Raw genomic sequence first — 26,699 nt, 5'->3', positions numbered from 1 at the left:
CTCTCATTGTTTTCCTTTCCATTGCATTTTTGCTGTTGTTGTATTATTTTAATTATTAAACTGTTCTTATCTCAACCCATGAGCTTACCCTTCTGATTCTCTCCCCCATCCCACCGGTGGGGGAGTGAGCGAGGGACTGTGTGGGGCTGGGGTTTTTGCTGAAACTGTTACTGTACTTTGGATACCACCTTGTTGAGGCAATCAGCAATTCTACTTCCTCCTCTGAGAGATTTTATATGGAGGAAATACAGAATGGTATCTTTGCAACTTTGTTCTATGATGTCTCCGTCTTTGTGACAACAACCTTTTTGTATTTTGAACATCTTTGGGTGGTTAAGGTGCACTTATTGTTAGTTTTTGGGCATGTTGTTTTGGTTTTGACTAAGCAACTTAGGAATATTACCCAGAAATCTGCCCCGAGGCTTGATAGTTATGAGTGGCAGGGCATGTGGGATAACATGGGCAAATACCTAGGGCAGTGGGCACCCCCAGTGTTTTGGAGCTTGACCCCTGCACAAGTGCAGAATCCAGAAAATCCAGTAGAATATTTGGAGGAAGTATGTTGTTACGCTGGGAACTCCAGAGAGATACAGATAACTGCAACGTGCTGGGGCCTGGCCCATGCGTACCGAGCCCTGCTCAACAGTATTCAGTGCCCCCAAGGGGAAGAGAAAGTCTCTGGATTGAAAGGCAAAATGACAGGCAATGCAGCCACTCGAACCCCCAGGAAAAGTACTGGAGCTGACTCAGAGAATCAACTCGTGCCAGTATCAGTTGCCCCCATACACAAGACGAAATATTGGAAGAGGACATCAACTTGTTTAGAAAGGGATGATTAAAAAGCAGGGCCGTCACGAGGAGAGAAGCAGGAAGTCATAAATGAAATAGAGACCACCCGATCCTTGTCCTTGAGTGATTTGCAAGATATAGGAAAAGATTTCAGCTGTCGTTCAGGTGAGCACATTGTCACCTGGCTGCTCCGATGCTCGGATAATGGGGCCAGTAGCCTGGAACTAGAGGGAAAAGAAGCCAAACAACTGGGATCCCTTTCTGGGGAAGGGGGCATTGACAAAGCAATTGGAAAAGGGACACAAGCCCTCAGCCTCTGGAGGCAACTCCTGTCAGGTGTGAGAGAAAGGTACCCCTTCAAGGAAGATATTATATTTCTCCTAGGAAAATGGACGACTATGGAGAAAGGCATCAAGTATCTTAGGGAATTAGCCGTGCCTGAGGTGATTTACAGTGACCTGGACGATCAACGGTCATCCAAAGATCCAGATGAAGCCGAGTGCACATGACCCATGTGGCGGAAGTTTGTACGGAGTGCATCATCCTCGTATGCAAACTCATTGGCAGTAATGTCCTGGAAAGGGGAAGAGGCACCAACAGTGGCAGAGGTGATTGATAGACTCTGGGATTATGAAACAAACCTCTCTTCCTCGCTAGTCTCTGCTGTAGAGAAACTATCCCAAGAGGTCCAGCAACTCAAAGAAGATATGTCCTGCTCCCCACCTCTACCAGAACACTGTCTCAGCTATTAAGACAAAGCATCCTTTGGCTCAGAGGAGAGGATATACACCATGGGCCACCCTATGGTTTTACCTGCATGACCACGGAGAGGACATGATGAGGTGGGATGGCAAGCCTACCTCGACCCTAGAGGCACGGGTATGTGAACTGCAAGGAAGAAAAATCACTCAGGGGGGTTCTTCCAGGAAAGCTGCTGCTCCAGTTTCCAGTGAGCAAGTCCCCAGACAGAGGAGTAGAAGCGCAGATTTTATTTCTAAGAATAATAGAGAGGCTCTTGATTTTCATTTACAGGAAGTGAGTTGTAAATGCCATGATCAGGACTAGAGGGGCCCTGCCTCCAGCTGGGTGGAGGAAAGGGATAACCGGGTTTACTGGACTGTGTGGATCCGATGGCCTGCCACATCAGACTCACAGAACTATAAAGCTTTAGTGGACACCGGTGCACAGTGCACCTTAATGCCATCAAATTGTATAGGGGCAGAACCCATGAGTATTGCTGGAGTGACAGGGGGATCCAAGTACTGGAGGCCGAAGTGAGCCTAACCAGGAATGATTGGCAAAACACCCCATTGTGACTGGCCCAGAGGCTCCGTGCATCCTTGGCATAGACTACCTCAGGAGAGGGTATTTCAAGGACCCAAAAGGGTACAGGTGGGATTTTGGTGTAGCTGCCTTGGAGATGGAGAGAATTAAAGTTGTCTACCTTGCCCAGTCTCTCGAAGGACTCTTCTGTTGTGGGGCTGCCGAGGGTCAAAGAACAACTCGTGCCAACCGTCCACAATACTGTACCAGCCAAGACCCTCTGATTCCCATCCATGAGCTCATTCATCGACTGGAGAGCCTGAACGGAGCCACGCTGCCACTGAGTGCTGCTGTGCCAGACATGCTGTAACTTCAGTATGAACCGGAGCCAAAGGCAGCCAAGCGGTATGCCACAACTGATATTGTTAATGCAATCTTCTCAATCCCTCTGGCAGCAGAGTGCAGGCCACAGTTTGCTTTCACATGGAGGGGTGTCCAGTACACCTGGAATCGACTGCCCCAGGGGTGGAAACACAGCCCTACCATTTGCCATAGACTATACCATAATGCTTTGGAACAGGGAGAAGCTCCAGAACACCTTCAATAGATTGATGACATCATCGTGTGGGGCAACACAGCAGAAGAAGTATTTGAGAATGGAGAAAAAATAGTCCAAATCCTTCTGAAATCTGCTTTTGCCATAAAACAAAGTAAGGTGAAGGGACCCGCACGAGAAATCCAGTTCTTAGGAATCAAATGGCAAGATGGTCGTCGTCAGATCCCAACGGATGTGATCAACAAAATAGCAGCCATGTCTCCACCAACTAGCAAAAAGGAAACACAAGCTTTCTTGGGCGTTGTGGGTTTTTGGAGAATGCATATTCCAAATTACAGTCTGATCGTAAGCCCTCTCTATCAAGTGACCCGAAAGAAGAATGATTTCAAATGGGGCCCTGCGCAACAACAAGCCTTTGAACAAATTAAACAGGAAATAGTCCATGCAGTAGCTCTTGGGCCAGTCCGGGCAGGACAAGATGTAAAAAATGTGCTCTACACTGCAGCCGGGGAGAATGGCCCTACCTGGAGCCTCTGGCAGAAAGCACATGGGGAGACCCAAAGTTGACCCCTAGGGTTTTGGAGTCGGGGATACAGAGGGTCCGAAGCCTGATGTACTCCAACTGAAAAAGAGATATTGGCAGCATATGAAGGTGTTCAAGCTGCTTCAGAAGTGGTTAGTACTGAGGCACAGTTGCTCCTGGCACCCCGACTGCCAGTGCTGGGCTGGATGTTCAAAGGAAACGTTCCGTCTACACACCATGCGACTGATGCTATGTGGAGTAAATGGGTTGCACTGATCACCCAGCGGGCATGAGTAGGAAACCCCAGTCGCCCAGGAATCTTGGAAGTGATTATGGACTGGCCAGAAGGCAAAGATTTTGGATTATCACCAGAGGAGGAGGTGACATGTATTGAAGAAGCCCCACTGTATAACAAACTGCCAGAAGATGAGAAGCAATATGCCCTGTTTACTGATGGGTCCTGTCGCCTTGTGGGAAAGCACCGGAGATGGAAGGCTGCTGTATGGAGTCCTAAATGACAAGTAAGCAGAACCTGCTGAAGGAGAAGGTGAATCGAGCCAGTTTGCAGAGGTAAAGGCCATCCAGCTGGCCTTAGACATTGCTGAACGGGAAAAGTGGCCAGTGCTCTATCTCTATACTGACTCCTGGATGGTGGCAAATGCCCTGTGGGGCTGGCTGCAGCAGTGGAAGCAAAGCAACTGGCAGCGCAGAGGCAAACCCATCTGGGCTGCCACATTGTGGCAAGATATTGCTGCCCAGGTAGAGAACCTGGCTGTAAAGGTATGTCATGTGGATGCTGTGCTGGCTTTGGCTGAGAAGCGGTTAATTCTCTTCACTGTGGGGGTCGGCTACCTTTCCAGCTTCCCGTGCTCTGCTGCGTTGGTGGGAGGCTGGGAGGGGCAGGGCCATGGCAGGGGCGGCTGTCTCCAACTGGCCAATGGCATGTTGTCCTGGTTTCAGCTGGGATAGAGTGAAATTTCTTCATAGTAGCTAGTATGGGGCTGTGTTTTGGAGTTTTGCTGGAAACAGCAGTGATAATGTGGAGATGCTTTAGTTGTTGCTAAGTAGCGCTTACACTGGTCAAGGACTTTTTCAGCTCCCTGTGCTCTGCCGAGTGCACAAGAAGCTGGGAGGGGACACAGCCAGGACAGCTGACCCAAACTGGCCAATGGGATATTCCATACCATATGACGTCATGCTCAGTATATAAAGCTGGGGAAGAAGAAGGAAGGGGGGACACTGGGAGTGATGGCGGTTGTTTTCCCAAGTAACCGCTATGCATGATGGAGCCCTGCTTTCCTGGAGATGGCTGAACACCTACCTGCCCATGGGAAGTAGTGAATGAATTCCTTGTTTTGCTTTGCTTCTGTGCCCAGCTTTTGCTTTACCTATTAAACTGTCTTTATCTCAAAACCATGAGGTACCTCGCTTTTACTCTTCCGATTCTCTCCCCTGTCCCACCAGGGGGGAGTGAGCGAGCGGCTGCGTGGTGCTTGGTTGCTGACTGGGGCTAAACCACGACACATGTTCATTCCCTACCATGTGACACCATGACCAGTATATTAAAGGGGGGCAGTTTGTGGCTCGGGAAGGCACGGTGTCGGGTCGGCGGGCAGTGAGCAGCTGCGTCATGTATGGTTTGTTTTGGCGGTTCATTCCACTCCCCCCCGCCCGCCCCCCGGGTTTCGCGCCTCTTGTTTTCCTTTCCATTGCATTTCTGTTGTTGTGTTTTGTTTTGGTTTTTTTTTTTGTAGTTTTAATTATTAAACTGTTCTTATCTCAACCCACGAGTGTTACCCTTCTGATTCTCTCCCCCATCTACTGGTGGGGGAGTGAGCGAGCGACTGTGTGGGGCTGAATTGCCGGCTAAACCATGACAATCATGTAGACGCTCACGTCCCCAAGATTCTGGCTACTGAAAAACATCAAAACAACCAGCAGGTGGATCAGGCTGCTAAGGTTGAAGTGGCTCAGGTGTAGGTGTATCTGGGCTGGCAGCATAAGGGTGAATTCTTTATAGCTTGATGGGCCCATGACACCTCAGGCCATCAAGGGAGAGATGCAACATACAGGTGGGCTCATGAACGAGGGGCGGACTTGACCATGGACACTATTGCACAGGCTATCCACAGATGTGAAATGTGCGCTGCAATCAAGCAAGCGAAGCGGGTAAAGCCTCTGTGGTTGGGGGACGATGGCTGAAATATAAATATGGGGAGGCCTGGCAAATTGACTATATTACACTCCCACAAACCCGCCAAGGAAAGCGCCATGTTCTTACAATGGTGGAAGCAACCACCTTGGATGGCTGGAACCATATCCCATGCCCCGTGCCAGCACCCGGAACACTATCCTGGGCCTTGAAAAACAAGTCCTGTGGTGACATGGCACCCCAGAGAGAACTGAGTCAGACAACGGGACTCATTTCTAAAATAACCTCATAGACACCTGGGCCAAAGAGTATGGCATTGACTGGGTGTATCACATTCCCTATCATGCACTAGCCTCCGGGAAAATCAAGTGATACAATGGACTGTTAAAGACTACACTGAGAGCAATGGGTGGTGGGACATTCACGCATTGGGATACACATTTATCAGAAGCCACTGGGCTAGTTTATAGTAGGGAATTTTGCCAATTGACCTGGCTCTGTCCAGCAATAGCCCTGTGCACTGTGGAAGGAGATAACATCCCTGTAGTGCATATAAGGAATTGGCTAGTAAAAATAGTCTGGGTTATTCATTCCTTAGGAAAGGGCAAACCTATTCATAGGATTGCTTTTTGTCGAGAAGCTGGGTGCACTTGGTGGGTAACATGGAAGGATGGGAATGCCGATGTGTACCTCAAGGGTATTTGATTTTAGGTGAGAGTAGCTAATGATTTGCATCTTATGATGTTATTTGCTATATAATACTCTATGTCACCGCTTTATGCCATATCAATGGTATTACAGTTAGAATCTCCCAAATTAATGAAGAATGTATTTTGATTAAACTGAGCAAAGTGCAGTGGTGATAGAACCAGAACTGACTTCAGAACGTAACAAGCCAACACCACACACCATCTCTCCTGCCCTGAATGACTGTTATGACAGATGGAGCCCAAAGTCATGGACTAAATGAACTTAGTGGATGTTTTAGGGGGATGGTCCCCAGACTTAGGGAATCATATCTGTGTGTATATATCAAAATACAGGAAAGGTGATGGTGATTAATTGTGATGTATTAAATAGTGTTGGATCGGGATGTAGATGGTATAGAATAAGAGGTGTATACTGTCCTGGTCTTGGCTGGGATAGAGTTAATTTTCTTCCTAGTAGCTGGTACAGTGCTGTGTTTTGGATTTAGGATAAGAAAAATGTTGATAACACACTGATGTTTTAATATAAGCATTGCTCAGCAACAAGTAATTCAATGACTTTTCAGCTTCTCATACTGCCCTGCCAGGAAGGAGGCTGGAGGTGCACAAGAAGCTGGGAGGGGACACAGCCAGGAGAGCTGACCGCAACTAACCAAAGGGATATTCCATACCATATGATGTCATGATGAACAAAATAAACTGAGAAGGTTGGCCAGGGGAGGTGGGGCACAGCTGCTTCTTGGGAACTGTCTGGGCATCAGTCAGTGGGTGGTGAGCAACTGCGTTGTGCATCACTTATTTTGCATATTATTTTATAATTATTATTTCTCTTCCTTTTCTGTCCTATTAAATTGTGTTTATCTCAACCCACAAGTTTTACCTTTTTCCCTGATTCTCTCCCCAATCCCACTGGGGGGGGGGGGAGTGAGCAAACAGCTGTGTGGTGTTTAGATGCCTGCTGGGTTAAACCATGACAATATGCATCCAGCAAAAGAAATCCACGCACATTAAAACATATAGGAAACTAACATTTTCAAACTAAGGAAATGCGAAGGCATGAAACCCTTAGGAATGAAGGGAGTACAAAGCAGTACAGTGCAGTTTTACACTCAAATGTAAGTTTTTATCTAATGAACAAGATGTACTTTTGCTGTTGACATTAGAGGGCAGTGTTACCACAGCAGTATTTTATACGACACAGTCAGCAGCACAGCAATATGCTTTTTGTTTTTTTTAAATAAAGCTTAATAAATGCATACACTTCAGAAAGTCAGCCAGTTTCCTGTTAAACAGCTCAAAAAAAACAAAACAAAAAGAAGAACAAGAGGATCACAAGAGTCTGCAAATTGTTAGCGATAAAGAGGTTTCTAAAAGAAAGAAATTTAAGGTATTTTTATTTATAATAGTTGTTACAGATATCACCATTACTTCCATGCCACTTACCACAGGGCCTCTCCTGCTTCTTCTTTCCAGCCATTCATGTTTCCAGGCTGGCATGCACATTGCCTTGAGTTTCTCCCTGATCATACGCTCTTCTGGGCGGTCATCCATCTTCTGCAACCCCCTGAGGGTTTCTCTATTCTGCATGTCACAGCTACAGCAAAAAAAAAATAATTTACAGTAGTAGGCGCAATTATTTTTAGTTAAGGTGTAATACTATAGCATTCTTAAGCTTTGTGCCACCTTGTTCTCCCTCTCTTTACAATGCAGCTACTAAAACATTATTTCCAACTGACTGCAGCAAGCCTTTCAAGAGTTACAACTAATTTGCTAGTTTGCAGTTTCACAGCATACCTGTTTTGAGGGGTAACTCTTTAAAATGTGTGTATTGCTTTTAACATTGGACACCCAGTAAAGAAGAATGTCTTGGCAAATATTAAACCAATACAAAAATTACCCTGTATGTCATGTCATTCACCAAAAGTTTCAGAAGTGTGGTGACGGTTCATACATGCATTGGCAATTCAAAGCTTGTAATCTATTTTAAAACAATTTACAAAGTGAATATAAATTAATGGTGAAAAGTTTCCATCTTCATAGGATGCACAAACATTAAACTATGTATGTAGTGCCTCTTCCTATACATGAACTCTTCCTCAAAAAATGAGGACTTGTAAACTAATACACAGTATGTTTAAACTAGACACAGAAATAATTAAAGTAAGGCTAGCACCCTTGAGAATTGCTTTCTAAGCAACTGATAACTCAAAAGCACTTAAAGTCAACTATAATTATAGCAAAACTCACAGCAAGTTCATATCTGTAAAATGAAAGTATAATCCATCTGGGCTTGTGCTTTTTTGACCTACAGCAAAGTAGTTGCCTGTGATTGCTGGCAACCACAAAACAGCAAAAAATACTGTCAGACACTGTAAACCAAATGTGAACAGTCTGGAAGATTTCCTGATTCTGTTGAACTATCTGCTAAACCACATTCTTAAGCAGCAGTACATAATCCCCTTCCATCTTCTTGAAGTTAACAGTCTTTAAAAAAAAGCAAGCTTGATTGAATCAAAATTTTATTGTGAGAGTTGGCTTAAAAACAAAATCACAACTTGAAGTGGAAGATAAGGCTATATAATAATTTAGTTAACAATGAGAAGCAGTTGCATATTTACATCTGCTTTCATGCATGCAGTCTTCAACTTCTAAAACATTTAGCTATGCACTTAAAACTATATTTATGTACTGTATGATGAAGTACAACATATTCCCTTACAACATTCACTGCAATAAAATGTCAAAATTACAATGCCTATCAGCAATATATTACTAAAGTTCTTTTATCACAAATCCCTACTTAAAAAAGTGAGAAGTTTTCACTGGTCAGAAGGAGGAGTAGTTTTTTTTTCCTCTTATTGTGGACACAAAGGGAACAAAGTATTCTGAGACAAGAAACAACTCTTCCTGTTCAGTGCTGAGACATAATAAGCAGATGGATATTGTAAACAAAATTAATTTTCTTACAAGCAACATCTAAACCTACTGTTAATAACCAAATTTAGATACTCAGAACCGTGTCTAGCAATACTTAAATATTTATAAATAGAAAAACAATCCACCTATGAATTAATGTTTTTTTCAGAGATTAAGCATTGATGCTTGCTTAACTTCAAAACTAGTGCGAGTGACAAGTTATTTTTGTCCCAACACTAAAATTCATACTATTGCTTTCTAGAAAGAGACAAAACCTAGCAATTCTTCATAAAAACCAAAGACATTACAGCAGCAGGTAGAGTCCAAATGGAGAATGTGCCCAAAAAGCTTATAATAGGGGAAAAAAACCCTTTATTGTCTAAAAAGGGCTGATTTTACATTTTTTCCTCAGTCAAAAAATCAGTTCAAAGACAAAAGTCTTCATCTGCATAAGAGCAGTACAGCTCCAAAATAATATAGGTGCAAGTTAAAAATATAGAGTTACTCTGTTTTTTATATTAGTTATTCCATGACATGAGCGATCTCAGTTGCATGAATACTTTGTACGCAAGACAGAAAACGCTATCCCAGAAACAACAGAATGACACAGTATTTCATCTGTTCATATAACCATGATAACTTCCCAACTGATATTAAAAAAGTCTTTTAGAAGCCCTTGGACTTGAATTCATGAACAATGCAATATGACAGCAGAGGCTTCACAATCTGTACTCGTTCTCTAAAAAGCAGAAGCAACTATCTTCCTCATGTGACAGCTAAACTGATCTACTCTTGCCTGCATAAAGAACTCTTGTGCTTTTCCTCCACACAGGTGGGAAAGACCAACAGAGTCTGAGAGCTTTTGCTCAGTAAACCAAATATCTTTTTGCAGAATTTAATTATTGTGTGTATTTTTATAGAACACAGTTTCTGAAGTTTTCAAAAAACTCAAGCTTGGCTAAAACTATAGTTTACTAAATATTCTTATACTGTTGGATCTGTGGGAAAAATATTTTTCCTGTGAATCCATCATTTCCTGCATACTGCAGGACATCCTCAGTTTGCAGCTTAAACCTACAGGTTTTGTTTATTTTTTAATCTAAAGCAAAGCCCCATATCTATTATAGTCAAGCTGAAGTTTGCCTACATGACAACAGCTGGGTTGCCAGTTCCCATATCACTGTACCTCAGCACAAAAAAAAATAAACCCAGAGTATACTCCACTGAGAACTTGATCCTCCTCTGATCCTGATCTTCATACAGCAAAAGCTATCCCTGAGTCAAGGTATCTATGTGCTTAAGTGACTGCCATGTGGTACTTCATTTGAACAGCAATAAAGCAGCTAAGGAGCAGGCCAAAAATAAATCTCAGAGAATGCACTAGCTTGGACCACGGAGCCTGACATTTCTCAACATCCCGCACTTCTGCTTCACCAAGAAGCAAAGATTTTGCTCTTAAATGTTTCAGCTTTTCATGAATCAAGCAAAAATGGATACAAGGCTTTTTTCCATATAAAATAACTTTTAAACTCCCCCCGCCCCACAAAAGGCAGTATTAAGAATCTTTTAAATTCTTTTTATTATTACTTTTAAACCATCAGACATCAGTTCCTTTATTATTAGTTGATAAATTTAGATCTATTTCTTCAGAATATCTTAACATCTTTATCAGTGATCTGGATGAGGGTATTGAGTGCACCCTGTAAATTTGGGGTTGGCCTGAGGTGTTGTGGGCCCACCGAGCTAGAAATAATTCACCCTTATGCTGCCAGTCCAGATCCACCTCAGCCACTTCAATCTTGGCAGCCTGATCCACCTGCTGGTTGTTCTGATGTTCTTCAGTGGCCCGACTCTTGGGGACATGAGCATCTACATGCCGTACCTTTACAACCATGTTCTCTACCCGGGCAGCCACAGTGCAGCAGCCCAGATGGGTTTTTATGTGTTTTTTTTTTTTCATGTTGAAAGAATACATTGCAAAATTAAGACTTACTTTGTCAGAAATTGACTGTCAACATTCAAGCCAATAGGTGCTGATTTGCTATATGGTTTTGGTCACTTAAGATATCAGTTACCATTTGAGGCCTGTGGTATTAATTTTTCTTCAATCACATACAACCTACAACTACTCACACCATCTTTAAGGTATCTGATAGAATAAGCCTAGGGCCGCTCAAGCTTTTCAGTTAAGATAGTGAAAGCAGAATTGTGAGGAAGACTCCAAGCTATGAACCAGCAATCATCAGGGAAAATTTGGTTTTAAGAACTGCTGCGCAGTCCAGCCATGCTAAAGGACTCAGAAAGGTCTAGATAGGAAGTGGTTATTAACCACTTATGCAGTATCCTCAAACATTGCTTCAGCTGAAATAGCAGCACTCAGTGAAGTCTACAGCTTCAAAGAAGAAACATGAATACATAAGCATGCTTTTGGATCTTTAAATTGCTCTCCCACATAGCCCAAAAGACAAGACTGTGTTTGTTTTGCAATACTACACACTAGGCTTTTGTGGACTACTCACGTAAGCTCATCAATGCTATTCTCAAACAACCGGCTTCTGTCTGCAGTTGTGTTCCCCCTCTGCAGATTAAGTCTGAAATTTAATGGAGCAGTTCTCTGGAATCGTGACACTATCAGTAACTTTGTATTAAGAAATCTTAGCAAGGCCCTTTCACAAGTGTTCCTAATTTAAAGAAGAATGCCAAGATGCTCCTACATTTAGTTCACAATGCCTAAGGATTTATGTACAGCAATGACAAGGTTTCCTTGCCTCATCCCCGCCTCCTCCAGGAGCCGCCAATTAAAAAACCTAGTATCAAACATGTGGTCAGGCTAAAATAAGATATTAATGCTTACCTGAGCTTTACAGTGAAGTGAAAGCAATGTACTGCTTCCTGAGACCAGAAAGCCAGAATGTACTAGTGCTTTTAACAGTAACTTTACTAACAAAAATTAAGGTATACATAAAGGTAAACTTTAGCCAGTGTGCTGAAATTAAAACAAAAACATTAAAAAAATTTTGGATAGGTTGAGCAGTCACTTAGTTGCACATATATGCAAAGAAGTTCCAGTTTTCCCAAACTTCATGCTACACGATTGAGAAAACTGTATCAGAGAAACTTCCTATCATCCATCTGGAGGATGACATTTCACTGTTAGACATGAGAAGAAAGGCCATGTTGAAATTATAATTGCAAGGAATTACAGTTTTCTTTAGAAGGCTTTCCTCCCAACCCCAAATTTACAGCACAATTTTCAAACTTCTTTATTTGCAGACCTTATTTTTCATTGTAAAGGTATGCTTTTGTACAGAAAAGCCTTGCTCCTCTTAGTTATATTTGACAAATTCCTTAAAACTAGGCTATAAACCCTGGAGAAATGCGTAGGCCCCTGTTTCAGAGGCACCTGTCCTAGAAAACAAACATGGTTGAGTCAAATATCAACCCGATGAAGAAGAACAATCATTATTAGGAATTAGTGAGCATGATTCAGACAGCAGTGGAATTAAAAACATTTTTGCATTATTTAAAGCATCAGAGAAACGTGGGTCCTGAATAGCAGAGATTTAATTCTGATTATCCTTGCATGCTTTTTTATTTTTTGTGAAGCGAAGAAGTATCAGAGCTTTTTACTTTCACACATATTAGCACTGTCCTTGGAATTTTTAAAATTTTTTTATTTTTTTGAAGAAAGATCTTGTAGGGCAAGTTAAAGCTATATGGGGTAAGCACGTAAACTGTGTCAGTCCCTGTATGAAGAGTGTCTCATTTATGAGGGGATCATAAAGTAAATGTATTTTATCTTAAAATTTCTTGCCACCAATACATTAAACATTTTAAAAAACCACACATTAAACAGAGAGACTGCTACACAAAACCCTATGTACAGGACTGTATTTCCATAGCCCTGTCAAGTTCCACAAGCAAGACAGAAGAACTTCAGATGCTGCTGCAATCTTATTGCATGTATCACACCCTACAAGGAAACTTTAACATTAATATTGCTTTTAATGCACAGATGTGTTTTACCCATTACATGTATCTGCCTACATATTAAACTTTAGCACTCCACCCCAACGTTGTTGGATTTCAGATAGTCTGAACACAATTAATTCATAATCAACACTGTAAAAACCTAGCTATACCATGACAAAAGATAGGAAAATAGTCTTACTTACAGCCACACTTACCTGCTCTAGAGGGATACAACATTGCAGCCCTTGTCTGCATGACCTGCTCCTAGAGCAGACCAGTTTTCAACTTACCACCTAACACTGCCAGTGCAACCAATATAACACAGAATTCAGCACTGAGTAGGATGTGCAAACACACACCCTAGGAGTCCATGCTACTACGTGGTGGGTTGACCTTGGCTGGATGCCAGGTGCCCACCAAGCTGCTCTATCTCTCCCCTTCTCAGCTGGACAGGGGAGAGAAAAAATACAGCAAAAGCCTCATGGGCTAAGAATAAGGACAGGGAGATCAGTCACCAATCACCATCATGGGCAAAACAGACCTGACTTGAGAACGTCAATTTAATTTAATTTATTGACAAATAAGAGTCAGAGTAGGATAACGAGAAAATAAAAACAAATCTTAAGACACCTTCCCCCCACCCCTCCCTTCTTCCCAGGCTCAACCTCACTTTCAATTTTCTCTACCTCCTCCCCCTCAGCAGCACAGGGGGATGGGGAATGGGAAATGGGGGTTGTGGTCAGTCCATCACACATTGTTTCTGCTGCTCCTTCCTCCTCATGCTCTTCCCATGCTCCAGTGTGGGGTCCCTCCCACAGGAGACAGTCCTCCACAAACTGCTCCAGCACGGGTCCTTCCCATGTGTCCTCTCCATGGGGTGCAGTCCTTCAGGAACAGACTGCTCCAGCATGGGTCCCCCACAGGGTCACAAGTCCTGCCAGCAAACCTGCTCCAGTGTGGGCTCCTCTCTCCATGGGGTCCCAGGTCCTGCCAGGAGCCTGCTCCAGCACAGGCTCTCCATGGGGTCACAGCCTCCTTCAGGGCACATCCACCTGCTCCAGTGTGGGGTCCTCCACAGGCTGCAGGTGGATATCTGCTCCACCATTAACCTCCATGGGCTGCAGTGGGACTGCCTGCCTCACCACGGTCTTGACCACAGGCTGCAGGGGAATCTCTGCTCTGGCACCCGGAACACCTCCTCCCCCTTCTTCTTCATTGACCTTGGTGTCTGCAGAGTTGTTCCTTTCACATATTGTCACTCCTCTCTCCCAGCTGCTGTTGCACAGCAGGTTTTTTTTTTTCCCTTCTTAAATATGTTATCCCAGGGGTGCTACCACTGTTGCTGATTGATTGGCTCAGCCTTGGCCAGCGGAGAGTTCATCTTGGAGCCAGCTGGCGCTGGCTCTATCGGACATAGGGGAAGCTTCTAGCAGCTTCTCACGGAAGCCACCCCTATAGCCCCCACCACCAAAACCTTGCCACGCAAACCCAATACATACTGTAATATGCCTTCCTTAAATTTAGTTAAAGTATTAATGACAAAATGCAGTTACAGCAGCATGACAGGCATTTAGGCTCGTGAACACTGCTCTCTGTACCTCTTTTCAGGGAAGGGGCACACTTAGAGATGATATTGCTGGCACAGAGCTAACTACTATGTGAAAACAGCAGATTCCAAGCTGAAGCCTCAATTGAAAACATTGTTTTCTACGCAGTTCAGTCCAAAATAACAACTTTCTGATGACAATTTAAAAATTAAACTTCATAAATTTCAACTTATTAAAAAAATGAGTATTAGGCTACTAAGAAAAATCCCCGTGTAATTTGTTTTATAAAACCTGCCATACATAGTTAGACACAAGATGCAACATTTCTCCTAATTAGCTCATTAGAAAACACAAAAATCAATTAAACAGAAATGGTGAATTTAACTCAGTAAAGCTGACCATTTTATTTTTAGTATTCCAACTAAAGGATGCACTCATACAGCAAAAGGGAAGTTGGACATGTAAAGTCTAGTCTATGATCCAGTTCATCTCTGGCCTATAAACTAGAAGAGTCAGGAGTACTGTGATTTTTTTGCAACATAAATCAGCTCACAGCAGGCTGCAATGAAGTTCTAAATGCTTCCAATCTACTAGCAGTATGTGACAGAGATATTAAGTTATTTTAACATTAGTCTTTAAAAGAAGCTGCATTGCATCCCAGAGAATGTTATCAAACTGAAGGTCATATATAACATTTGTAAAACTGGAAGTTCAGAGAGATTACTGAAAATCCATTCCATGGCACAACACAAAGAGTAAACATTGCAAGGTTTTTGTTTCTTTATTAAGCAGCTTTCAAAAATTTATGAGGAATAAAAAAAAAGAAAAAAGTTAAAACAATTTTTCAGAGTATTAATTTGAATGCAAACTCATTTAAGCAAGGCATTCAAATTTCATCTCTTACCACTGCCATATCTGCCATTCTGTATCCATTAAGGAAAAGCCAAGTTGCTGTTGCTGTGGGTAATTTAAGGTTTTCAGTTTTGTTATGGATCTAAATCTCAGTCATAAACACTTAAGTTTTATAGATTAAGATGCTTTTAAGCATGAAAAAAGTACGCTGAGTATTTAAAAAAAAAATAAATCAGAGTCCATAAAATATTTATATGCAAGCAGGTTCTTGATCTATTCTATAGAGTATTCTATCAGCAAATTCAAGTACTACTATTAGAACTAGAGTGATAACAAGCACAGAAACACATTGGGTAATTTAAATACCTGGACTCTGAATAAACAGCTATATATGCCACTACAGAGGAGGAAGGGGCCAGAAGCTATCCTAACTTAGGTAGGTAACCCATTGAAACAGTTCCATATACCATCTTCCTAGCAGCAATAGCAATTTAATAGCTCCTACTCCTTGCCTCAATTATTAATTTCTATATCTTCCCACAGATGTGGATCTTACTTAAGAAAAGCCACAAAAAAACCACAAGCAACAAAAAATAAAACACATTTTGAAAGTTGCCGTTGGAGAGGAGACAGTGGAAAACTGTTGAACTGGATTTGCTCTCCAATCCAATACATAACATGGTCCCACAACAATTTCCCGGGAAAACAGACGGGATAGCATTTGTGATGAACAAGCTTCAGTCAGTCTTGTAAGACGTAATAGTTAGGTCTTCTATTTCCACATGGTACACATGCACTGTGATATAGATTCGTTCTAGTAGAAAAGATGCCCCAAACCCAACAATGGAATTTACCATACCGGAGAATATGGTTCCATAGGATGAGGAAATTATTATTAAAACTAAGCTGCAGAAGTAGGAATTACAGCTCCAAAAATCTGAAGTTTGTTTCCCTTTAACCTGAGTCTACTTAGCACGACAGCAGGGTTATGACCTGCAGCCGTGAGATTAGATGTATTGGAAGACTTCACACTCTGAAAGCAATTAATACTACTTTATTTTTCTGTTCAAGAGGTTACTCCCAAAAAACAACTATTTCTCTTGTTTCCTATTTATGGTAGGAAGAGAATGCTATGTTTTCAGGACAGAAAGGAAGCGTGGTAGCACAACTTGAAGGAAAACATAAGAATAAAGCTTACAGGCAACTGTAGCTGCTGTGCATTCACAAAGCTCCCAGCTGCAGTGTCTGTGACTCCACAGGATCTCCCATGAGAGCATCTTTAGAAGATCAAACGAAAAGTCCACCTAGTCCAGTATCCCATGTCAAACAGCAACTACCTGTGGATACTGTGGTAAAACTACAGGAACAACCTCTGAGCAACTCCTTCCCCGAATTCTTTCCCACGTTCATTAGCAATGCAGGGCTTCAGGGAGGAATCGGAGGAGGATGCCTCTGCGTGAATTTGCCCAATCGATTTTTGGTCTGCTGCTGTAAACTTTCACCTTCTGGTTTTTAAGTGTAGACTGCACTCTAAAAAAACCAAAGACATGTCACATGAAGTGACCTGAGATGTTTAAAAGAAGTTGAGCTGACCTCAATGTTACCTCAAACATATATTCTTCTTGGATGAAATGGAATAGCGCAGGAGTTGGTAGTAGTTAAGAAAGGATCACAGTTAGGAGTAGAAACTAACACCTGAGAATATTAACAAGGTAGCAAATAATGCTTAGGCCAGATAAGAGGGTATTAGCAATGCATGAGGAAAGGCTGAGAGACCTGGGTTTGTTCAGCCTGGAGAAGAGAAGACTGAGGGGGAATCCTGTCAATACTTATAAATAGCTGAAGGGTGGGTGTCAGGAGGATGGGGCCGGACGCTTTTCAGTGGTGCCCAAGGACAGGACAAGGGGCAATGGGCACGAATTGGAACACAGGAAGTTCCAGCTGAATATGAGGAAAAACTTCTTTACTGTGAGGGTGACGGAGCACTGGAACCGGCTGCCCAGAGAGGTTGTGGAGTCTCCTTCCCTGGAGACATTCAAAACCCGCCTGGACACAGTCCTGTGCACCCTGCTCTAGGTGTAACTGCTCAAGCAGGGGGGGTTGGACAAGATGACCTCCAGAGGTCCCTTCCAACCCCTGCCATTCTGTGATTTTGTGGAAACGTGTCTTCCATGGTTGCCTGTGCTTATTCACGTTTATAGATTTCATGTTTTCAACAACTTTTTTCTCCTTTCCCGATTCTTTTGGATCAATAAAAAGATGGCATTGGTAAATTCAGCTACTCTGATTTTGTTTAACAATAGTATATGAAAGTTTGAATTACTGTTGTAACTTCATCCCAGCCGAAACCCGTACAGTTACTTTGGGGAGGAGATCTCATAATGGAGTTATGAACTAGAATTACTCTATTGTTCAGTTGTGCTGCTGATTAGAAAGCACAGTCAAAGATTAACTCTTCAGTCCTGGAAAACTCTTCTCCATTCCTCCTCAAAGAGGCTTTTAGGAGCAGTAAGAAACTGATCACAGTCCTGCCGAACATAGATGCAGTTGGGATGATTTAGCGTTCAGTGCTTATTTTAAAATATTACTAGTTATTTTCTATATATTTTGTGGCCTCAAAGTGTACTACATGAGGTTAGAAACATATTTGTTCCAACTACCCTATAAGTACATATACCAGAACGTTTGGATAATGCAATAGCGTGTGAATATCAGTGTAGCTTTGGGGTTGTTCCCCAACGTGGTTTAGTTTGTCCTGTTGGTCTTGTATCTTTTAATCTTTCTGTACTTCCTTAGATACAGAATTCCTTTCAGTATTCAAAGTAGCATGGTGGTGTAATCAGTACAGCGATGATATTTTGCAAGTATAGTGTGCGAGGGTGTTATACATGTGAGTTACTGAAGATCCTAAGTCTGGGTCTTCGTAGTGAGAGCACAGTTCACCTGTGACTTTCTGCTGATAGAAAATATGCTGTCTGCTACAGATCTACCATAAGTGGGTGAAGGGGTCTAATATGTTGCTGTAGGGTGGTGTTTCTTCACCTAGCAGTTACTCAAAATAGGTTTGCAAGGATTTTTTTAACCTTATTTCTGCAACCCAGGAAAGCTTTTTATGCCAGGGCCGTAAATATATGTGGAAATGTTTAGTCCCCTTTGGCTTTTGGAGCTAAGTTCAGCATATGCATGAGCCTTTGCAGGACAAAGAGACATTTTGAATTGATCTCTGAGTGTCAGCGAGCAAGACGGACATCTCTTTAGTAAGCTTTAGTGCTTATTTAATACAGTTTATTGAATTCCTAAATCATAAGAAATCTAATTAATAATATTAATTTCCAGTGTAACTCAGTGTGCTGGTTTTGGCTGAGAAGGGGTTAATTCTCATCACTGTGGGGGTCGGCTACCTTTCCAGCTTCCTGAGCTCTGCCCCGTGGCAGGAGCGGGGGCTGGGAGGGTCAGAGCCATGGTGGGGGCGGCTGACCCCGACTGGCCAATGGCATGTTCATTCCATACCATGTGACACCATGACCAGTATATTGAGGGGGGGCAGTTGCAGCTCGGGAGCGGCGCGGCGTCAGGGCGTCGGGCGGCGAGCGGCTGCGGCGCGTGCGATTTGTTTCGGCGGTTCGTTCCCCCTCTCCCCTCCCTTCCCCCCTCCCCCGGGGCTTTGCGCCTCTCGTTGTTCTCCTTTCCATTGCATTTCTGTTGTTGTTTCTTTTAATTTTAATTATTAAACTGTTCTTAATCCCAACCCACGAGCGTTACCCTTCTGATTCTCTCCCCCATCTACCGGTGGGGGAGTGAGCGAGCGATTGTGTGGGGCTGAGCTGCCGGCTAAGCTATGGACAAGCTTACATGAAAAGAGAGAAAAAATCAAATTAAAGCATAAGCTTAAAGATGGGTACCAAATAACAAAACCAAATACAGACAAGATAAATAAGACAACAAATAGGGATGATTAGCATACCAGGGTCCTGCTTCATGACTTTTAAATGCTACTTCAGTGAAGTTAGTAGATGACAAGAATTTGTTATAATTGTGAGCAGTGTACACTAAGAAGCAAACATAATCCTGGTGAGGAACATGACTTTTACCATGGAAACATGGTATTAAAATCATTCTTCAGAAAAGAACAAGAGCAAACCTGGTAAATGTCTTTCTGAGTCTCTAGTCTCCTTCTGTAAGGCCAGAGATTGTTGGGTCTTATAACTTTAAAATTAGCTTTAACTCTTTTAAAGACTTATTTTGCTTTGAAAAGAGTAAGTTTGGTTCGCCATTTGCATTACATACCATTTACTGCCTAACGAGTCATTAAGACTTTAACCTTAGACTATTACGTTTCTTTGCTAGAAATAACATACTTAAGTCTTTATTTTCTCATTTGCTTTATGTGGTTTATTTTTATGATAGTCTCTTGCTGAGAGAACTTTAAAATTCTCTTTACCGCAGCAGTCTTGATATCTGCTGGTAATTCTGCAGTTTTGAACAGTGACAGAATGGTCTAAATTCCCTTTCTTGTTTATAGCTCCTCAAGAAGTTATTTAATAGGTTGTAGTTTTGGAAAATCTACATAGCTAATCCTGTCCAAGTTACTTGTTTATATGCTAATCCCTTTCTCCAATACCTATGCTTGCGATCCTATAACCTGGTGCAGATGAAATAATCATAGTCGACTGTCAGTGAGCACTCTTATTGCTATCTTTTTTTTCTTTTTTAATGACATTACTGCAGTTCTTGGAGTGATGCCCAGTAGTATGTCACACTGGGATGGGGCCAGGACATGCTTTTTCTCTTCAGTTGCCCCCATGTGAACTGGGCATACTGGATTCTGTTCTCTGCGATACTGAAACTTGTCATGCAGTAATAAACTTACTGAATCTTTGTGTAAGCTGTGGGTATATTAGTCCAAATACATAGAATTATGAAAAGAATTAAGCTGCACAACTACTAGTGGCTTTGGGTCTCCATCTACCAATATAAATTATCTACTACCTGTAATTTCTAGAAATTTTGCTCAATAATGGAATAAACTTTTAGTTTTATTGAGATAAAATACCAGACTCCCACTGTAAACCCTTCAGTATGAAAGTAAAGAGTTTGAGAGATCATGTAATGAACTGCTGTTTTAAAATCTTAAAAATACCACGTCGTATGTATACCTTGATGCATCTGAGTTGCTACTGGGAGACTAAATAACAGCAGGAAAGATTAGAGAAACCTAAGAGCTTTTGTAATATTTGCTTCAGGTGTCTGATAGCTTTCTTGGGCTTCTCGTCTGCATGCTTCCTATTTCATTAGCTTTGTGGCAAGCATCTGTTGCAAATAGAGGCTGATATTTCTTGGCTTGTTTTGTAGGAGGACTCATTTTCAGTGGCTGCTGAATAGCATCACAATCCCAAAGTATGACTAGGTGGCTTCAGAGCATGCAATCCAACCAATTTTTTTACATATTTCAAGTAGGTGGATTTGACTTCATAGGAGCTAGAAAAATCAAAAAAAGCTAGGAATGCATGCCTCACTAACAAGAACCTCCTAAAAGACTAACAGTGGAGACATCCTGCCACAAAGAAGGGTGTGAAGATAAGGGAAGGCCAGATGTGAAGACATCAGTGACAGAAGGGAACATCTTGGCCCAGAAGGCACCGAAACCTGAAACTGGGGGGAAAAGGTAATTCCGGCAGGGGGAGATTGGGACCACCGACTCAGTTGAGGGGCAGGAGGACTACTCCCCCCCCAGCACACGCAGTGAATTAAAATCACACTGTACATTTCAGTTTAAGCGAAGAAGATACAGACCAATAGAAGAAGAGGATGCTCAGTCAGGTCAATGATTATGTATTAGATAGGCATGGTGTGTTAACTTTCATGTATAAATGTCAAGAAGGAATTATGGTAGGTGTGCATGCTAGGCGGAAAGACCCCCCATGCACCCGGCGCTGAATAAAGCAATGCCTGCTCTTTAATACACCCAGTGTTAAGGAGTTTTAGTCCCGGTTTTCGGTGACATCAGGAAGAGAAGAGAGTTTACTTAGCACACCACAATACTAGAAAAAAGCAAAGATGATGGCTGAAATTAATGGTAAATCAGAAAGGAATGCTAGATGTGTTAGCAGTAAACACACATTGTTTATTCCAGTTTATACGCCACCTTTGCGTACAAATGAAGGTCAGGGAATAAAACCCACAGACAGAAAACAAAAATTGAAGGCCTGGTGACTTAAAAGAGAATCCCCATAAACGCATACACCTTTTTTGCTTTACTTTTAAAACTGGTTTTATCTCAACTCACGAGTTCTCTCACTTTTACTATTCTGATTCTCTCCCCCATCCTACCAAGGGGGAGCGAGCAAACGGCTGTGTGGTGCTTAGTTGACAGCTGGGGCTAAACCATGGCACACTGCCAAGTCCACCACTAAACAATGTCCCTAAGCGCCACATCTACACGTCTTTTAAATACCTCCAGGGATGGTGAGTCAACCACTTCCCTGGGCAGCCTGTTCCAGTGCTTGACAACCCTTTCAGTGAAGAATTTTTTCCTAATATCCAATCTAAACCTCCCCTGGCACAACATGAGAAGAGACTGATACCCGCCTCGCTATAACCTCCTTCAGGACCTGAGGATCTAAGTCCCATAACTGATTTGTAGGCGGATTCAAACTGGCCAAAGGGATATTCCATACCACGTAACGTCATGCCCAGTGTATTATCTGGGAGGAGCTGGCCGGGGGAGGGAGGCAGCAATCACAGCTCGGGGACCGGCAGCGTCGGTCGGCGGGCGGTGAGTGGTTGTATCACTTGTGGGTTCCCCCCCACTTTTCCTTTTTATTATATTGTCATTATTATTATTATCATCATAATCATTATCATCATCATTACTATTTTATTTTCATTATTAAACTGTTCTTATCTCAACCCACAAGTTTTTTTCCTTTTGCTCTTCCTATTCTCTCCCCCATCCCACAGGGGTGGGGTGAGCGAGCGAGCGGCTGCGTGGTGTCTAGTTGCCGACTGGGGCTGAACCACGACACCATAAAATAATATTCAATGTATGTATTGAATGAATGTGTTTTGGTCAAACTGTCAGATGGAAAACTCCAAGTTACCTACTTCACCTTTTGGGGAGGGAAGAAGGAGAAACTGTATAACTATGGTTTATGTTAAAACTCTAAGCAGCAGCTGTCCATGCAAGTAGACATTCAAACAAACAGATCTGTCAGTGTTATCAAATACATACAGCCCAGAAGAGCAGAGGAAGGAAGACAAGTTTAATTTCATGAAGACTTTCTCTGGTGTAACTATACCAGCAATGATTTCTTAGAAATAAGGTCCGATTGCACCATAGCTTGTTAAAAAATGACTTCTAAGTCATACCTAAACAAATCAGAAGATGATTATCAACTATTACAAACTATAAAAAAAAGTGTTCTGTGGGTTTTTTAAGCCACTTCACTTAAACCAGTTCCTCACAAACAGTGAGGCTAAAGCAGAAACGCTGTGTTTGTATCGCAGAACATGTTCTTAGGGATCTCAGCAGTTCTTCCTGCTCTAGTCACTGAAGTGTCTGACAAAGCGCGAGAGGTCTGTAACTTCCTGCTTTGCAAAACTATCAAAATGACTAAATCACTTTTTCAACATTTAACAGGCAGACAGGAACAGATTACTGTACCTAGATCTTGAGAGTGTTTCATTAGCACATTGAAAATGGTACCTCAGCTATAAAGGAAAGCTGATGGCAAAATTAAAAGACAAACAAAACAAAAAAAACAAACTCCTGAAGGCATCAACAAAAACACAATCTCCTCCCAAGGATGAAACAGGAGTAGACATTGGTCAAGAGAGATGCATTCTCATGCTTTATCCGAAACATAAGTACAAGAGAGGAATTTCAAATAAGCATATGAAAGTCGTATATGCCATAACACAGACTGCACAAAGGTAGTTACTAATGGAAGTTAAAGAAGGCTTCATAAGGACCCCTTCCCTTGCGGAAGCTTTGAACACCATGATGTCCTAAAATAAGAAAGGCACCAAGTGAATCTGTGGTTTCAAGTGTGTCTTAGCTTTCGGGGCTTTTCCAGTTCATTTTATTTCAGTGGTTTAAGGGAAGGTTAAACTAATGTTGACTGAATTTTATGTTTCTGTGCAAAACCATCTCATAATTTCTTGATGCAATAAGAAATTCTGGTCCATTAAAGTGGTGACCTTAAAAACCCTTATTGGTTTTCAAATTGGTGACTAAAAGCCAGCTAGTCGCTCTTCAAAAATATTTAACAAAAAGCATTTTAAGCAATTTACATATTTTGAGAAAAGTATAATTTTGTATTATTCTTAACCACTTCCAACTTCAGATTAATAATGCAAAAAACATTTTATGTTATGCAGTCAATCCTAAAAAAGTCAGAATAAACCACATCACTCTGAGCAAACTGGCTGATAAACAGCTTTCGGTAAGTTTGTTCCCATTGCCAGCTTCAGGGGAGAGAGGAGGAAAAAAAAAAGATAAGGTGAAAGACTACCAGTGGCTGCTGTTCTGGATTGTTCCCCTCCCTGCCTTCACGTTACAAAAGGTTCCCAATTCATATGAAAAGTATCCATAGAAACAATTTGGTTTTCTAAAGCGTCAAGCCTCCCAAACCTGTTAAACACTTCCCAAATTTAGGCTTCGCATTTAAGTAACTAATTCTATATTTCAGCTGTATTTAAAATCCGGGTAATTTACCTCTAACTTTAGACATCCATCTTTGAAGATCTGTGTCTTCATCACTGAGGGGATGATCCTTCTTGACCAGGGCCTGTGAGGTTCCACTGAAGGTGATGGCTCAAGTCTGTGGAGTTACTGCTTCAGTTGTGAATGTTGTCCTGTTAGTAGTGAAATGTTCTCTTTGACAAATGCATCTTTTGACCTGTAAGTCTTCCAGAGATATGCTTGATTGTCATGGTCTTAGAGCACATGGCTTTACAGGGAGAAGAGACAAGGGATCTATCAAACTGAGTAAATAACAATTACTACTAAACTAGTAGAGGTGTAGGCTCAGTAGCTTTCGGTTTAGAGCCAAATAACAGAAAGGTTTTTCTTCCATGTTTTTACATTCTAAATGGATTTGTTCCTTTCATAGAAAAATGCTGGAAGAAACAGGATATGCTTTAGCTTCTAAAACTACTTGGTAAAGATGCAGTGTCTGTCACCTGATGGTAGTTTCCACCAGGGATGCTTACACTGCAGCATGGGATCCCCAGGGCAGCGGAGGTTCCACAAATACCTGCTGGGTATTATGTTTCTGTTACATTACACCTGGGCACCACTTAAGCTTTTTCTGTATGTCATGGTTTTGGCTGGGCTAGAGTTAATTTTCTTCATAGTAGCTAGTATGAGGCTGTGCTTTGGATTTGTACTGGGAACAGTGTTGTTGCTAAGCCGTGCTTACACTAGAGTCAAGGACTTCTCCAGCTTCCCATGCTCTGCCAGGTGCGCAAGAAGCTGGGAGTGGAGGGGGCACAGCCAAGACAGCTGATCCAAACTGGCCAAAGGGATATTCCATATCATATGACATCATGCCCAGTATATTAACTGGGGGGGAGTTGGCTGGGGGAAGCAGCAATCACGGCTCAGGGACTGGCGGCGTTGGTCAGCAGATGGTGAGCGGTTACATCGCTGTTCTTTTTTCCCTGGGTTTTGTGGCTCCCTCAGCCGCTCCTCGTGGGGCTTGGTCTCCAGACCCTTCACCATCTTCATTGCCCTACTCTGGACATGCTCCAGCAACTCAATGTCCTTCTTGTAGTGAGGGGCCCAAAACTGAACGCAATATTCAAGGCGTGGCCTCACCAGTGCCGAGTACAGGGGCAGGATCACTTCCCTACTCCTGCTGGCCACGCTATTCCTGATACAAGCCAGGATGCTGTTGGCCTTCTTGGCCAACTGGGCATGCTGCTGGCTCACGTTCAGCTGGCTGTCAACCAACACCCCCAGGTCCTTCTCCGCTGGACAGCTTTCCAGCCACTTTTCCCCAGGCCTGTAGCATTGCCTGGGGTTGTTGTGACCCAAGTGCAGGACCCAGCACTTGGCCTTGTTAAACCTCATAGAACTGGCCTTGGCCAGTTAAACGTTTCCCAAATTTAGGCTTCGCATTTAAGTAACTAATTCTATATTTCAGCTGTATTTAAAATACAACCTTCATCTTCTCAATAAGCAAATCTAATCAAAGGGGGGCACAGGAAAAAAAAGAACTGTCGTGGTTCAGCCTCAGCTGGCAACTAAACACCACGCAGCCGCTCGCTCACTTCCCCCCACCCCTGTGGGATGGGGAAGAGAATCGGAAGATCAATAGAAATTGTGGGTTGAGATAAGCACAGTTTAAGAATTACAATAAAATAATAATTATGATAATAATTATGATAATAATGACAATAATGTTAATATAATAAAATGGAAAAGGAAGGGAAAGAAAAAAAAGGAAAAAAAAACACAGAAACACAAATGGTACAGCCGCTCACCACCCACCGACCGACGCTGCCCATCCCCGAGCCACGATTGCTGCCTCCCTCCCCTGGACAGCTCCTCCCAGTTAACATACTGGGCATGACGTTACACGATACGGAATATCCCTTTGGTCAGTTTGAATCCGCTCTCTTAGCTGTGCCCCCTCCCCTCCCGGCTTCTTGTGCACCCGGCAGAGCATGGGAAGCTAGAAACGTCCCTGACTAGTACAAGCGCTACCCAGCAACAGCCCAAAACATCTGTGTGTTATCTCAACATTTTTTCCATGCTAAGTTCAAAGCACAGCACTATACCAGCTAGAGTGAAGAAAATTAATTCTATCCCAGCTAAAACCATGACAAGAAGATACATTCATTTTCAGAAAACACATAAACACCAACAAGAGAAATTCAAAAACCATTAATTGAAATTTAAAAGAAATTTGAGTAACTCGAGTGATTATGAACATTCAGATACAGGCATGTCTTCTATTGCTCTTTCCCAGAATGTTTTAAAAGTCCAATCTTAAAAAAGCACTGTCGTGGTTTAGCCGGCAGCTCAGCCCCACACAGTCGCTCACTCACTCCCCCACCGGTAGATGGGGGAGAGAATCAGAAGGGTAACGCTCGTGGGTTGGGATAAGAACAGTTTAATAATTAAAATTAAAAGAAAGAACAATAAAAATGCAATGTAAAGGAGAACAACGAGAGGCGCAAAGCCCCGGGGGAGTGGGGAAGGGAGGGGAGAGGGGGAACGAACCGCTGAAACAAACCGCACGCGCCGCAGCCGCTCACTGCCCGCCGACCCGACGCCGCGCCGCCTCCGCGCTGCAACTGCCCCCCCTCAATATACTGGTCATGGTGTCACATGGTATGGAATGAACCTGCCATTGGCCAGTCGGTGTCAGCCGCCCCCACCATGGCTCTGCCCCTCCCAGCCCTCCCCGCCACG

General features: G+C 42.6%; 1 protein-coding gene across 2 annotated transcripts in view; it reads right to left on the bottom strand.

Annotated features, from left to right (window-relative positions):
* Nucleotides 1-26,699, bottom strand: part of LOC135310880 (mitogen-activated protein kinase kinase kinase 1-like) — a 104,374-nt gene that overhangs the window by 30,337 nt on the left and 47,338 nt on the right. The window contains exons 2-3 of one of the 2 annotated variants that reach the window (XM_064439972.1): nucleotides 23,994-24,133; nucleotides 7,434-7,584 (exon numbers count right to left, since the gene is read on the bottom strand). In XM_064439972.1, coding sequence (XP_064296042.1) covers nucleotides 7,434-7,577 — 144 coding nt within the window. In that variant the 5' untranslated portion in view covers nucleotides 7,578-7,584; nucleotides 23,994-24,133. The remainder of the gene's footprint in view (nucleotides 1-7,433; nucleotides 7,585-23,993; nucleotides 24,134-26,699) is intronic. The other variant, XM_064439971.1, reaches the window with a different exon arrangement.

The sequence above is a fragment of the Phalacrocorax carbo genome (assembly GCF_963921805.1).
Source record: "Phalacrocorax carbo chromosome W unlocalized genomic scaffold, bPhaCar2.1 SUPER_W_unloc_4, whole genome shotgun sequence".
Classification (NCBI taxonomy): domain Eukaryota; kingdom Metazoa; phylum Chordata; class Aves; order Suliformes; family Phalacrocoracidae; genus Phalacrocorax; species Phalacrocorax carbo.
This window is presented reverse-complemented; position numbering and strand designations above follow the sequence as displayed.